We start from the raw sequence: 13106 nt of genomic DNA on the forward strand, positions 1-13106 counted from the left end.
CCGCCTCTCCTTAACTGGATTGTGATGCAGGTAGACGAGGGCAGCCTCGGCGAGCTGGCAAAAACTGGCCGAGGCCAGCCGCACCACAGCTCAACCCCGCAACGGACAGCCTTGGTACGTTGCAGCGACGGCCCACCCCCCCACCAGTGCGCACATGCTGGGTACGGGCAGGACAGGCAGGGCAGCAGCCACGGCACAGGTCCCGCTCATGCGCTGACCTGCTGTGCCTGCCCTCCTCCTCCCCGCCCCTGCGGTCCGTCCCGCAGTTTTCCAGCAGCTGGAGGTGGACTACACATTTGGGGCGCCCCATCCAGTGTACTACCCCACCGACCTCAAGGAGGTGCCCGTGGTGCGGATGTTTGGCGTCACCGAGGCCGGCAACTCGGTGGCCGCCTTTGTGCACGGCTTCGAGCCCTACTTCTATGTGGATGCCCCCTCAGCAGCCTTCTCCCCTGACGACTGCCAGGCGCTGGCCGCAGAGCTCAACGTGAGTGTATGGGATTGGCACCCATGTGCTGGAAAGCATGGGTGGTGGCAGCCGAAGTGACAGCTCTTTCCAGCTGGTCGGACATGCTGCTCGACTCCCGCTACGCCCGCTGGCGTGCAGGCGCTGCTGGCGGGGCGGGACAAGAGCCGCAACCCTCGGCAGTGCCTGCGAGTGGAGCTGGCACGGAAGCAGACAATGATGTACTACCAGCCGCAGCCCTCACGCCTCTTCCTCAAGATTGTGCTCTCCGTCCCTACCCTGGTCACAACCTGCAAGAGTGAGCGAGCTGCAGGGTAGACAGAAGAAAAGGACGGGGGGCGACATTGATGGGCAGTGGAGCAACGATAGTTGTTGGGCAGATGCAAACTACAGAGGGCGGCCCAGCTTTGCACTGGGCGTGTGTCCTGCCTAGCGCGTATCCTGCCGAGCGCTGCCGGCATGACGCCCCACACAATTGCATGCTCCTGATCGCCCGCAGAGCTGTTTGAGGAAGGCATCAGCCTGAAATGGATGGGCAACGGCAAGTACTACCGCAGCACCACATACGAATCCAATGTGCTCTATGCCCTGCGCTTCATGATCGACTGCTCCGTGGTGGGCGGCAACTGGGTGGAGCTGCCGGCGGGGAGCTACATGCTGGTGGCGCCGCAGGTGGGCTGGGCAGCGGCAGTGCAAGTGGGGGCATGTGCAGGATGTTTGTGTTGTTGGGAGCCAACGTGCCAGCTTGCATGCACTGCACCACCAGCGCAGCCTTGCACTGGCGCGACCTGCAAGCTTCTGCGGTGCCGTGATGCGGCCTTGCCACTCCGCCCTTGCTTGGCCCAGGGCCACCAGACGCACTGCCAGCTGGAGGCGCACCTGAACTACAGCGAGCTGGTCAGCCATGCTCCAGAAGGGGAATGGGCCAAGATGGCGCCCTTCCGCATCCTGTCGGTGGACATCGAGTGCCAGGGCCGCAAAGTGAGCGGGGATGAAGGGGATGGGGGTTCTTTCAGGCTGGCTGCCCTCTGCCCCGGCAGCTGCGCACGCAAGGCGTGCAAAATGTACACCTGCCCTCGGCCTGCCTGCCTCTTGCCATGTGCTGCAGGGACACTTTCCCGAGCCGGAGCACGACCCCGTCATCCAGATTGCCTCCCTGGTCACCGAGTTTGGGAAGAAGCAGCCCGCCGTGCGCAACATCATGACGCTCAAGTCGTGCGCACCCATCACCGGCGCAGGTGCGTGGCGTACAGTCGCATGTGGCATGCACCATGCCCCCGCCTGGCCCCAAGTGCCCCCGCATGCCCCTTTTCCCGCTGGCGCCACACCCCTGCCCGCCGCTGGCCCTGTTTTGCCTGCAGAGGTGATGTCGTTTGATGACGAGAAGGCGCTGCTGCTGCGCTGGCGCGACCTGGTGCTCGAGGCGGACCCCGACATCATCATCGGCTACAACATCGTCAACTTCGACCTGCCCTACCTCCTCAACCGTGCCGACACCCTCAAAATCCCGCAGTTCTGGACCTGGGGCCGCCTGCGCAACAGGTGCAGAGGTTTTAATGCTGGCAGGGGATGCATGGTGCCTGCATGATATGCCGCCGTGAGCGCCACACTGGTGTGCCTCCTCACCTTCCCCGGCCCAGCCTTGCAGGAGGTGCCGCATGAAGGACGCGCGCTTCTCCAGCAAGGCGTATGGCACCCACGACTTCAAAGAGATCAGCATTGAGGGCCGGGTGCAGTTTGACCTGCTGCAAGCCATCCAGCGCGACCACAAGCTCTCCTCCTACTCCCTCAACTCGGTGTCTGCCCACTTCCTGGGGGAGCAGAAGGAGGATGTGCACCACAGCGACATCAGCAAGCTGCAGGACGGCAACGCCGAGTCGCGCCGCCGCCTCGCCATCTACTGCCTCAAGGTGCGCGGGGCGGAGTGGCTTGGAGGTGCACGTGCTGTGCCTCTCTGGCCAGGTCCCCCCTCCCCCCCCCCCCGCCCCCTGCCTGCCCCTGACTGTTGCTCCGGCCCGTACACGCCGCACGCCTGCTCTGCTCCCTCCCTGCTGCAGGACGCGTACCTGCCTCAGCGCCTGGTGGACAAGCTGATGTACATGTACAATTATGTGGAGATGGCGCGCGTGACGGGGGTTCCCATGTCGTACCTGCTCAGCAGGGGCCAATCCATCAAGGTCTTCTCCCAGATCCTGCGCAAGTCGCGCACCAAGAACCTGGTGGTGCCCAACATGAAGGTGGGTGAGGCAGTTGCGCCGGGCTGGCTGGCTGGCTGCCAGGTTTCTCTGCTGGACCCATCCCACCATTCACCGCCCACTGCCATACACTCTCCCGTGGCGCACTCCCACCCCACCCCCCACCCCTGGCAGCGTGGCGGCGACCCCAACGAGGGCGTGGCATATGAGGGTGCCACGGTGCTAGAGCCCAAGGCTGGGTACTACGACAAGCCGGTGGCCACGCTGGACTTTGCCAGCCTGTACCCCTCCATCATGATGGCGCACAACCTCTGCTACACCACGCTGGTGCCCAAGGGGCACGAGAACATGTTCCCCAAGGGTGAGAGGGGTGGCAGACTGGAAACTGCTGGCAGGCGGGGAGGGTGAAGAAACTGCGGTGGCAGGGCCGCTGGGCACGCATGAGTGAGCACACCAGCAAACGTCATCGCCACAAAGGAGAGCAGCGGGTGGCGTAGGGACGAACAGCAAACAATGTGGCATCTACGCATCATCAGCTGCATCAGTCGGGCCTGACTCTCACGCCCCGCCTACCTGAATGCAGAGCACCTAACGATCTCGCCCAATGGCGACACCTTTGTGAAGTCCTCACTGGCCACCGGGGTGCTGCCTGAGATCCTGCAGGAGCTGCTGGCGGCGCGCAAGCGGTGGGTTGGCCAGGCAGCGTTGCTGGCAGCTCCTGCTCCTTGCGTCCATGCACTGCTTGTATATTTCCTTACTTGCTAGTGTGATGTATGCATCTCACACGAGTATGCACCTTTGCCTCCATGCAGTGCAAGAAAGGACATGGGGGAGGCCACTGACCCCTTTCTGAGGGCGGTGTTCAATGGGCGCCAGATGGCGCTCAAGGTCTCCGCCAACTCGGTTTATGGTGCGCTGCAGTGCAGCCCTCTGTTCCGTCGCCATCATTGGGAGCAGGGATGCAGGTGCAGCCGATTGCCTCATACCTTGCCCTGGCGTGCCCGCTGTGCCCGTTGCCGTGCTTTCTGGGTGCAGGCTTCACGGGCGCTACCGTGGGTGCCCTGCCCTGCCTGGAGATCTCCTCCTCTGTGACCTCCTTTGGCCGAGAGATGATCATGGAGACCAGGTGCGGAGCTGGGGCCATGTTGTAGCAGCAAAATGGGGCGGAGGCTGCCATCTGTAAGGGCCCTTCAGCATCTGGCCCCACTGGGAGCTGTCATGGAGCTGCTCCTCGCTGCCGGCTGCCTCATGAGCCCATGCTGGAGCACCTGCGCTTGTTGCTGCCTGCCCTTGCAGGCGGCGCGTGATGGAGAAGTACAACCGCGCCAACGGCTACACCCACGATGCCGACGTCATCTACGGAGACACCGACTCGGTGCGCGGGGCTGCAGCGGCGGTCTGGGGCATGGTTGGATGGGGTGGCGGCACCATCTTGCGCTTGCTCATCTGCTGGGCCGTCCGGCCAGCTTCCTTAGCCCACCCCCTTCCCAGGGTCTGGCTTTTGTGCGGTGCCGCTGCAGGTCATGGTGTACTTTGGCGTGGACGACACCGCCGCCGCGATGCAGCTGGGGCTGGAGGCGGCAGAGGAGGTCAGCAAGGCCTTCATCAAGCCCATCAAGCTTGAGTTTGAAAAGGTGGGCCGCGGGCGGTTGCTGTGCAGCAGCTGACACGCCGCCTGGCTGCCGTGCTGGACGGCCTTCAACCGCCGCCGCGGGCTGCATGCAGGTATACAATCCCTACCTGCTAATCAGCAAGAAGCGGTATGCGGGTCTGCTGTGGACGAAACCAGAGAAGTGGGATAAGATTGACACCAAAGGCATCGAGACGGTGCGACGCGACAACTGCCTGCTGGTGAGTGGGGTGGAGAGTGGGGTGGTCGGCTGTCATGGCAGGTTTGCGCAGGCTGCCCCACCATTGGTACGCAGCCGGCCATGCATGAGTGACTGAGTTGAAGTTGCCTGCGCTGCGGTGAAACAGATTTTCTGCCTGTACTCTAAACTCCTGCCTGCTGGCTCAACGACTTGGTGCTCGCGCCGCTCATGCTGCCAGGTGCGCAATGTGGTGACAACCTGCCTGGAGAAGATCCTGGTGGAGCGAGCGCCTGGCGAAGCGTGCGATTACGTCAAGGGCGTCATCTCAGACCTGCTAATGAACAAGTTGGACCTGTCGTTGCTGGTGATCTCAAAGGTGTGGCACCCTGCCCTTGCTTGGCCGAGTTTTCACCATGCATATCATCGCCACCCTTGGTGCTCTCGCGCCCACCGCTTGTCCAGCCCCTAACCGCGTGCCAACTATTCCCGCTGCAGGGCCTCACCCAGGATGCAGATGATTACGAGAACAAGGCGGCGCACGTGGAGCTGGCCAAGAAGATGAAGAAGCGTGACCTGGCCACGGCGCCAGCAGTGGGCGACCGTGTGCCGTACGTCATAGTCAAGGCTGCCAAGGGGGCCAAGGCATATGAGAAGGCGGAGGACCCCATCTATGCGCTGAGGAACAACCTGCCCATCGACTGCCAGCACTACCTGGACCACCACCTGGCGCAGCCACTCATGCGCCTGTTCGAGCCCATCATGAAGAACCCAAAGGAGCTGCTGACGGGTGGGTGCGGCCTGCCTGAGCATCCCTTGCCTCGCTGGCAGCGTGGGGTAGCATAGGGTGGCATTGTGGGGCTGGGGGCAGGCATTAGGCTTGCGCGACTACTCCAGCGCTGACTCTCGGCACGTCCTACCCCACCCACCACCCCCACCCCCTCTTCTTCACTGGCGCAGGTGCTCACACCCGATCCATCATGGTTACCACGCCATCGGTGGCCTCGGGCGGCATCATGAAGTTTGCACAGAAGCGGCTCACGTGCCTGGGCTGCCGCGCGCCGCTGGGCAAGAGCGAGCAGACGGTATGCAAGCACTGCAAGGACAAGGTGAGTGCCTGTGCCAAGTGGATGGCCAGATGCCCTCCTGAGGCCAGCTGCTCCCACGCCATTCACTCCTGCTTGATGACGAGTGCAGGAGGGCGAGGTCTACCAGCGCACAGTGCTTGGGGTGAACGACCTGGAGGCGCAGTTTAGCGCGCTGTGGACGCAGTGTCAGCGATGCCAGGGCAGCCTACACCAGGACGTGCTGTGCCGATCGCGCGACTGCCCCATCTTCTACCGCCGCATGAAGGTGCAGAAGGAGCTGGGTGAGGCACAGGCCACGCTGCAGCGTTTTGAAGAGTGGTAGCATGGCCATTGAACAGCTCGCGGCAGGTGGTGTTGCTGGTGCTCAGCTCCAATTCCTTCTTCTGCTGCTTCACCGTGGGCCCCTTTCATCTCAATTCTTTATCTCCTCCGCGTTTCCCCAGCTCACATCTGCTGCTATTGTGCGCATATTCACACATTGTATTGCCACTCACAATTGAAACAGAAGACTGTAGTTGGTGGTGGTGGTGGGGGGGGGGGGGGCTATGGCGCATTTTGCACGCAAAAGAAACAAAAACAACGCCAATCCCATTGGGGTTGGTGAAAATTGCTGGCAGAGCAAGACCAACACTGGCAGACAAAAAGTGGGCAGCAATCACCCAAACGTCATTCTGTTGATGACGGTCACTATTCATTCATTCAGGCACATCGGCAACAGAGTGTAGTAAAAGCAACAGAGTGTAGTAAAGCAGGTGGAAGATGCGAGGCACAGGTCTCACAGGTCCCCTCAGGCATGCTTTGCCCGGGGCCCAGTCAGCACGAGCAGCAGCAGCCCCGCCAGCACAGCCTCCACCTCGCTGATCACGCCGACGCCCGTTTCAATCTCCAACAAGCTCAGGAGGCCCTTGCCCGCCCACAATTCTGCGCCCACTGCCGCAGACAGGCCAGCGAAAGCTGCCCGCCCAGCCAAGTCGCGCACTGTGTCCGTCGCAGACTTGAGCGGCCGCTTGGACGGCCAGAAGGTGGCGGCTGCCAGCGCGGCAACCACCACTGAAAGTAGCGGGTGATTATCCAGTTCCAGCTGCTGCAGCAGACCATGGCCGTTCAAACGTTCGCTGAGACAGGAAGCCTGCAGCAAGGGGTGGGGCAGGGGGGCCGGGGCCTTAATGCCTTGCCGCAGCCAAGCCAACACCTGCCCTAGCGATGAAGCAGGACGACAAGGGCACAAGGACTCACGCCAAGTGTCATCAGCGCCAATGAAGAAGCGAAGTCGCGGCCAGTGCCCTCCTCCTCGCGCGCCCCAACCGGCCCTCCGGTTTGAGCGGCGGCGGCGACAGAGAAACGTGCCTGGCGCCGGGGCGCCAACTTGCCAGGCGCCGGGGCGCCTCCCATGCCCTGCCGGCCGCCCCTCTGCGTTGCTGGCAGGCCAAGCGTGGCCAGCAGCAGAGCACGCATGATTGCACGCGGGCCAACAAGGTGGAGTGCAAGTCGGGTAGCTGACGCGCGTTGGAGTGCAGCAGCGTTGCAAGAATGCAGGGCAGCCATGACTTCGGCAATTTCATGCGGGGGAGCGATTCGAAGACAGGTCACCGGCCACCATTAACTATCGCCTCAACGCACAGCTATCAATTCAGCCCTCCTGGGCAGCCAGCGGATTGGCGGGAGCCTGTGTGCGGCCCGCCGACACCCTTTACACAAATTTTCGAGACCCGCTTCAGCCTGCCCCGAGCGTCGCAATGCAGGCTGTGCAGTCGGTGGCAGGTGGCCTGCTGCGCCTGGCAGCAGGGCAGGGCGGCTGCCGACACGTTACCGCCGCCGCGGCCACCGCCTCCTTATTGTCTGCCGAAGCAAAGGGGGATGGCAAGCAGTTGTTCCGCAAGCTGCTGGTCGCCAACCGCGGGGAGATCGCTGTGCGTGTCATGCGCACCGCCAAGCAGCTGGGGATCGCCACCGTGGGGATCTACAGCGAGGCCGACACCGCCGCGGTGCGGGGGGTGTGCGAATGCGTTGGTTGGGCCACTTACTGAGGCTGCCTTCCAGCAGTGGTGGCATGGCTCATTTGCCAGCCGGTTCCTGGATATGGTTCTGTGCCGTGCCTGGGACCAGGGGTTTGGTCCTGGCTCCCGATCTGCCCAGCCACCACTCACCCGCCAACCACCAAAACGCTCGCTCGATTTTTCTGTGATGACACATGCAGGTGCATGCCCGTTTTGCGGACGAGGCTATTTGCGTGGTGAGAGTGGGTGGCTGGGCGCGGTCAGGGGAGCCAGCAAGCTGAAATGGAAGTTGCCAGCAACACATACATCGCTGGCTACGGCTGGCTTCGCACTGCACCCGTCTGTGTGCAGTTGATCTTGTGCTCCCAACCCGTGCCCTTGCAGGGTCCTGCTGCTTCCACCGCTAGCTACCTCAACATACCAGCCATTGTGGATGCCATCAAGCAGACCGGCGCTGATGCCGTGCATCCTGGATATGGTGGGCCCCTAGCTTTAGCTTAGCTTCTATGATTCTAGCGTTGTTTTTTGGTGGTGTGTTGTTTTCCTCCCTAAGGGTGCATTCAGCTCTTTACATGGCATTTTGGCTCCCAGATTGTGGCAACAACTGAGTTGTGTTTTTGCCATACTCCTCCTGCCGGCTTGTTGCAGGCTTTCTTTCCGAGAACTCGCATTTTGTGGAGGCGGTCGAGGCAGCGGGGGCCACCTTTGTGGGGCCTCCAACTCACGCAGTGGAAAAGATGGGCGACAAGGTGGAGAGCAAGAAGATTGCGGCGGCCGCGAAGGTGGGTGAGCAAAGGGGACGATGTGGTGTGTGTGACCAGCTGCGTGGGTTGTTTGAGGGGGAGTATAGTGGGGTTCCATCTTGCCCTCACTCATCCCCACTCACCCACTCTCGCAGGTCAACACAATCCCGGGATGGGCGGGAGTGACGGAGAATGCAGATCATGCAATTTCGGTGGCCCGCGAAATCGGCTTCCCAGTCATGATCAAAGCCTCGGCGGGCGGCGGAGGCAAGGCAAGTCGGCTGGCCGGCGGGAGCTTGAGCGGGAGTTGCAGGAGCACACAGCATTGGTGTTCTGCCTGGGACCACTGATCAATCGAGGCCGATGCCCTTACGTGCTGGATTTGGGGCTGGGCGGGCGGGTGCTTGCTCAGGCAATGCATACCCACCCGCTCACCCAGCACGCCGGCGTGTGCTGGTGCAGGGCATGCGTGTTGCATGGAATGAGAAAGAGCTGCTGGAGGGGTATGAGCTGTGCACGCAGGTGGGTGTACGCCATGAGCTAGCATGGTGGTTGTTGGTGTGGCAGGCATGCAATCAGCAGAGTTGAGAAGCGCTGAGTGGGCACTGCCCTGAATGGTGCCGCAGGAGGCTGCCTCTGCGTTTGGCGACGCACGTATGCTCATAGAGAAGGTGGGTGGGTGGGATGGTGGGGAGACGAAGGTCGAGAGGGAGACGATGCTGCGTTTGTTGCACCCGCGGCATCATGTGTGCTTGCAGTTCATTGAGCAGCCACGGCACGTGGAGATCCAGGTGCTGGGTGACAAGTGGGGCAATGTCATCTATTTCCCAGAACGAGAGTGCTCCATCCAGCGCCGCAACCAAAAGGTGTGGGTGCGCATATCGTTGGCATTTGTTTCAGCTGATTTGCCAAGTTGGCATGCCGACCTGCTTGCCTAACATCCTGCAGGTGATCGAGGAGGCGCCCTCGCCGTTGGTCACCCCCGCCATGCGGCGAGCAATGGGGGAGCAGGCAGTTGCGCTGTGCAAGGTATGCCCGTTGGTTGGGTGGCGCGTCGTAATGTGTCTGGTGTGCTTGCTTTCCTCCTGCAAAACAAACTGGCAACTTGGCTGTCCCTGCCCTCCTTGTTGCTGTACAGGCGGTGGGTTACCACTCGGCCGGGTAAGGTGGCTGAAGCTGTTGGCTGCGATTGCATGCTGGGTCGATGCTGTGGGGGACTTTCACGGGCCCTGGCTCAGCCCCGTTGCCCTCTCCCCCGCCTGCCACGCAGCACTGTCGAATTTCTGGCCAACCCGCAGCGTGAATTCCACTTCTTGGAGATGAACACAAGGCTTCAGGTAATTGCTGCTGCGGTTGTTGCACACTGCTTCTCACCAGCACTCCCATCACATATGCACACACTGCCCCAATCGGCACATCACCCAGGTGGAGCACCCCATCACGGAGGCCATCACTGGCCAGGACCTGGTGGAGCACATGCTGCGCGTGGCAGCAGGTCAGCCGCTGACGGTCAGCCAGGACCAGGTGCTGCACTACTCTGGTTCGGCCATGGAGTGTCGTGTGTATAGCGAGAATCCGGCCCGAGGTGAGCTGGGACCCGGCCTGAAGCGAGCACACCCTCCAGGGGGGTGGGCGACATGTGCGGTGGGAGCTTGTGTGCTGCTCCATGGGCTGCTGCGTCTAGTTGAACATTGTCACATGCAGCAAATGTGGGCCATTGCACGCAGCCAGTGTTGGATGCTGATTTGCTGCACCCTGTTCTGGCTGGGGCTATCCTGCAGGCTTCCTGCCATCCATCGGCCGTTTGCTGCGGTATCGTGAGCCACGGGGCCCGGGCATCCGATGCGACAGCGGTGTCCAAGAGGGCAGCGAGATCAGCATTTTTTACGATCCACTGGTGTGTGGGCGGGCTATAAGAGCAGCGGCTCCACTGCGTGTGGTGGCTGATCACCAATTTACTCGGCCTCATGTGCAGTGTGGCAGGTGCCAGCTCACATGTTGTTGTTGGCACTGCACTGGCACTGCCGCTCCCCTCAGTCCCCATCCCATGGCCTGCCTTGCAGATCTCCAAGCTGGTGGTGCATGGCGTGGACCGTGGCGCAGCGCTGGCGGGCATGCGGCGTGCGCTTGACTCCTACGTCATCCGGGGCGTGCAGCACAACGCGCCCCTCCTGCGCTCTGTGCTCGACGTGCCGAGCTTTGTGGCGGGCAACCTGAGCACTGCCTTTTTGGCGGAAAACTACGCGACGCCCGAGGCGTCCGCGCCTGAACGGCTCCCGTTGGGTGCCGGCCAACAGGACCAGCTCCTGGCAGTGGCCGCCCTGCTGTGGGTGGGCAAGGAACAACGGCTGAGTGGCGGCGGCAAGCTGCAGGTGGGTGAGCGGGTTGGTGACGCGGAGAGGGCAGGTTGCAGGCTGCAAGGGTGGATGAACAAACCACCTTCCTGAGTAGGTGGTGCTGGCAACTGTTGCGGAAGCCCGCGCACTGAATATCCCTGCAAGCTGCATATGTGGGCGCAGGGGGACATGGAGCTGGTGCTGACGCTGAGTGGACAGCAGACTGCGGTGGTTGTTCGTCCAGCCGAGTCGCGAATGGTCGCCACCAGCGGCATCAACGGTGCTGAGCATGGCAGCGGGCAGGCGCTGGAGGTGCAGCTGCCACACCGCATCATGTATGTGCGAGACACGGGCAGCAGCGACGCGCAGCTTGTGCAGGCAGAGGTGGATGGGCAGGCGGTGTTTCTGCAGGTGCTGCAGATGGGGCCACGGCAGTACAAGCTACAGCACTGCGGCGCACAGCGGGTGATACAAGTGGACAGCCCGCTGTCGGCGCGCCTGGGATGCCACATGCCGGTGCAGCACGCCGAGGACTTCAGCAAGGTAGTGTTCACATGCGGGCAGAAAGGGGAGGACTCTCCTGTTTGTTGCTGTTAGCCAGGGAGGCTGTGTCCCCCCAGGCTTGAATTGCCCCTGCCGCCCATCATTTTCTAACAAAGGTGCATCTATCTATGGGATGCAGGCCATCCAATCGCCGATGCCTGGCACCCTGATCAGCGTGGCTGTGCAGCCAGGGCAGTTAGTGAACCAAGGGGATGAGGTGAGCCAGCCAGGCCAGCCACATGACGCCTACTTTCAACAGTGATTGACGTTCGGCGCAATGCTGTTGTGTGCAGGTCGCGGTGGTGGAGGCGATGAAGATGCAAAATGTTCTGAAGGCAAATGTGGATGGGGTGGTGAAAAGTGTGGAGGCAGATGCGGGGGCAGTCGTGGCTGCGGACCAGGTCATTGTGCGGTTTGAGTAGCAGGAAGGGAAGTCTAAAGCCCTTATGTATCATGAATCCTATGTACACTTGAGGTTCTACTGCTATGTGCGCCCCACCTTGATGCGCAGTTTGTTGTAAGCATCGCTGCCAGGGCTTGGCACACAGCAGCTCACGACCCCGAGTGTGCCAGTAGCCGGGCTGCGGTGGCAGGGGCGAGGCCGGGCACGCCTGCGGCGGGTTGCAAGGCGGGTTGCAATAGGAGGGGCCTGGGAGGCGCTGAGTGCCTGCTGGCCTCCTTCCCGCGTGTGTGACAAGCGGCCTCGGCACGCTTTTGTCCGAGTAGACATTCCCTACTCGCACTTTTAGAGGGGGGCCGCCGGAGGCCACCTGGCGCCGGCGCCCAGCTGGCATGTTCACCTTGCTCTCATGGCAAAGCCGCAAAATCGGTCCACATTGACGGCAGAAGTAGTGCAGCGTAGTGCAGCCCCTCCAAGGCCGGCCACCGCAGTGACGAGCAATTGGCTAGAGAGGTCTCTTCTTCCCCCCAACCCTGAGCACATCGTTGGCGCAGGAGGCCACGGCCATCATGTGCGCTGCTGACCTGCAAACCGAGGCCCGCCCTGCCGCCCTGCCGCCCCGCCCGCCCTGCCACCGGCCCTCCGCACCGCTCCGCCCTTCGTTTTCTTCTGTGCTACTCATCATCATGTCTGCTGTCCTTGTTCGTGTGCGCTGCTCATCATGTGAATGTGCTGTGCAGGGGCGCCTTGGAGGAGTCTGGCATCATCCCTGGAGTCATCGACCGCGTCTCTGCGGCCAGCTGCGCTGAGCTCGAGGTGTCGTTTGGCGGCAAGCGGGTGGAAAACGGCGTGCTCATCTCGCCTGCGGACGCCGCCGCCACGCCCACGGCGCGCATCAAGGGCGGCAGCGAGGGGGCACTGTACACGCTCGTCTGCCCTGACCCGGATGCGCCTGACCCAGCGCACCCTGTGCGCGGCGAGTGGCTGCACTGGATCGTGACCAACATCCCCGCGGCTGGCGACGCCAGCGAGGGCAACGAGGTGGGTGGACGCAGGCATGCCGTGCCTCTTTGCTTGCTGTCGGCCAGGCCCCCACCAGTTGTCTTCCTGCATGCCCTCACCCACCAAACCGTGCATCTGCTGCCTGCACAGATCACCAGCTGGAGGGGACCGGCGCCGCCCATCGGGACGCATCGCTACATCTTCCTGCTGTATCAGCAGCCCAACCAGGAGCCTCTGCAGGTTGGTGAGCAGTGCTTGTGTCGCCCTCCGGGGGAGGTAGGGGCGGAAAGGGCGGCATGCTTGTACGCTCGCAACAGCTGCGGGTGCCGCTCCAAATGCTGTGGTGCGTTGCACATGCCAAATCGTTGTGCAAGGTTGCCGACCCCTCTGGCGGCGACATGGCCAAGCGCGCGCACTTCAAAGTCCGCAAGTGGGCGGCTGAGCACAACCTGGGTGACCCGGTAAGACCGAGTGAGGGAGCGTGTGGAAGGCCTGCTCTGTCCTCGTCGCCCTGCCCATGCACCCTGA

The 13106-nt window shown here is 62.3% G+C and overlaps 3 protein-coding genes across 3 annotated transcripts; all 3 read left to right on the plus strand.

The window, feature by feature from the left end:
* Positions 1 to 154: 154 nt before the first annotated feature.
* On the plus strand, positions 155 to 5879 carry CHLNCDRAFT_140309 (DNA polymerase delta subunit; the record flags this gene model as incomplete). The annotated part of the gene is made up of 20 exons (XM_005850432.1): positions 155 to 161; positions 267 to 487; positions 608 to 764; positions 966 to 1138; positions 1313 to 1447; positions 1575 to 1704; positions 1828 to 2008; positions 2115 to 2376; positions 2524 to 2703; positions 2836 to 3022; positions 3245 to 3347; positions 3474 to 3571; positions 3697 to 3787; positions 3958 to 4036; positions 4182 to 4295; positions 4387 to 4512; positions 4711 to 4848; positions 4968 to 5259; positions 5430 to 5578; positions 5667 to 5879. 20 exons carry the CDS (start codon positions 155 to 157, stop codon positions 5877 to 5879), a joined length of 3036 nt encoding a protein of 1011 aa, XP_005850494.1.
* Positions 5880 to 7476: 1597 nt separating this feature from the next.
* CHLNCDRAFT_55993 (hypothetical protein) lies at positions 7477 to 11602 on the plus strand (the record flags this gene model as incomplete). The annotated part of the gene is made up of 18 exons (XM_005850433.1): positions 7477 to 7542; positions 7755 to 7790; positions 7939 to 8032; positions 8203 to 8336; positions 8453 to 8573; positions 8737 to 8819; positions 8924 to 8968; positions 9056 to 9163; positions 9246 to 9326; positions 9436 to 9458; positions 9568 to 9634; positions 9723 to 9882; positions 10079 to 10194; positions 10361 to 10627; positions 10817 to 10945; positions 11012 to 11176; positions 11316 to 11393; positions 11470 to 11602. The coding sequence occupies 18 exons, from the start codon at positions 7477 to 7479 to the stop codon at positions 11596 to 11598; spliced, it is 1902 nt and encodes a 633-aa protein (XP_005850495.1). The 3' UTR covers positions 11599 to 11602.
* Positions 11603 to 12338: 736 nt separating this feature from the next.
* On the plus strand, positions 12339 to 13042 carry CHLNCDRAFT_13809 (hypothetical protein; the record flags this gene model as incomplete). Its single annotated transcript, XM_005850434.1, has 3 exons — positions 12339 to 12617; positions 12729 to 12818; positions 12986 to 13042. Coding segments are annotated over 3 exons (426 nt in total), but the record flags the coding sequence as incomplete, so codon positions are not given.
* Positions 13043 to 13106: the final 64 nt, after the last annotated feature.

The sequence above is a fragment of the Chlorella variabilis genome, assembly GCF_000147415.1.
Source record: "Chlorella variabilis unplaced genomic scaffold CHLNCscaffold_3, whole genome shotgun sequence".
NCBI classification, from domain to species: domain Eukaryota; kingdom Viridiplantae; phylum Chlorophyta; class Trebouxiophyceae; order Chlorellales; family Chlorellaceae; genus Chlorella; species Chlorella variabilis.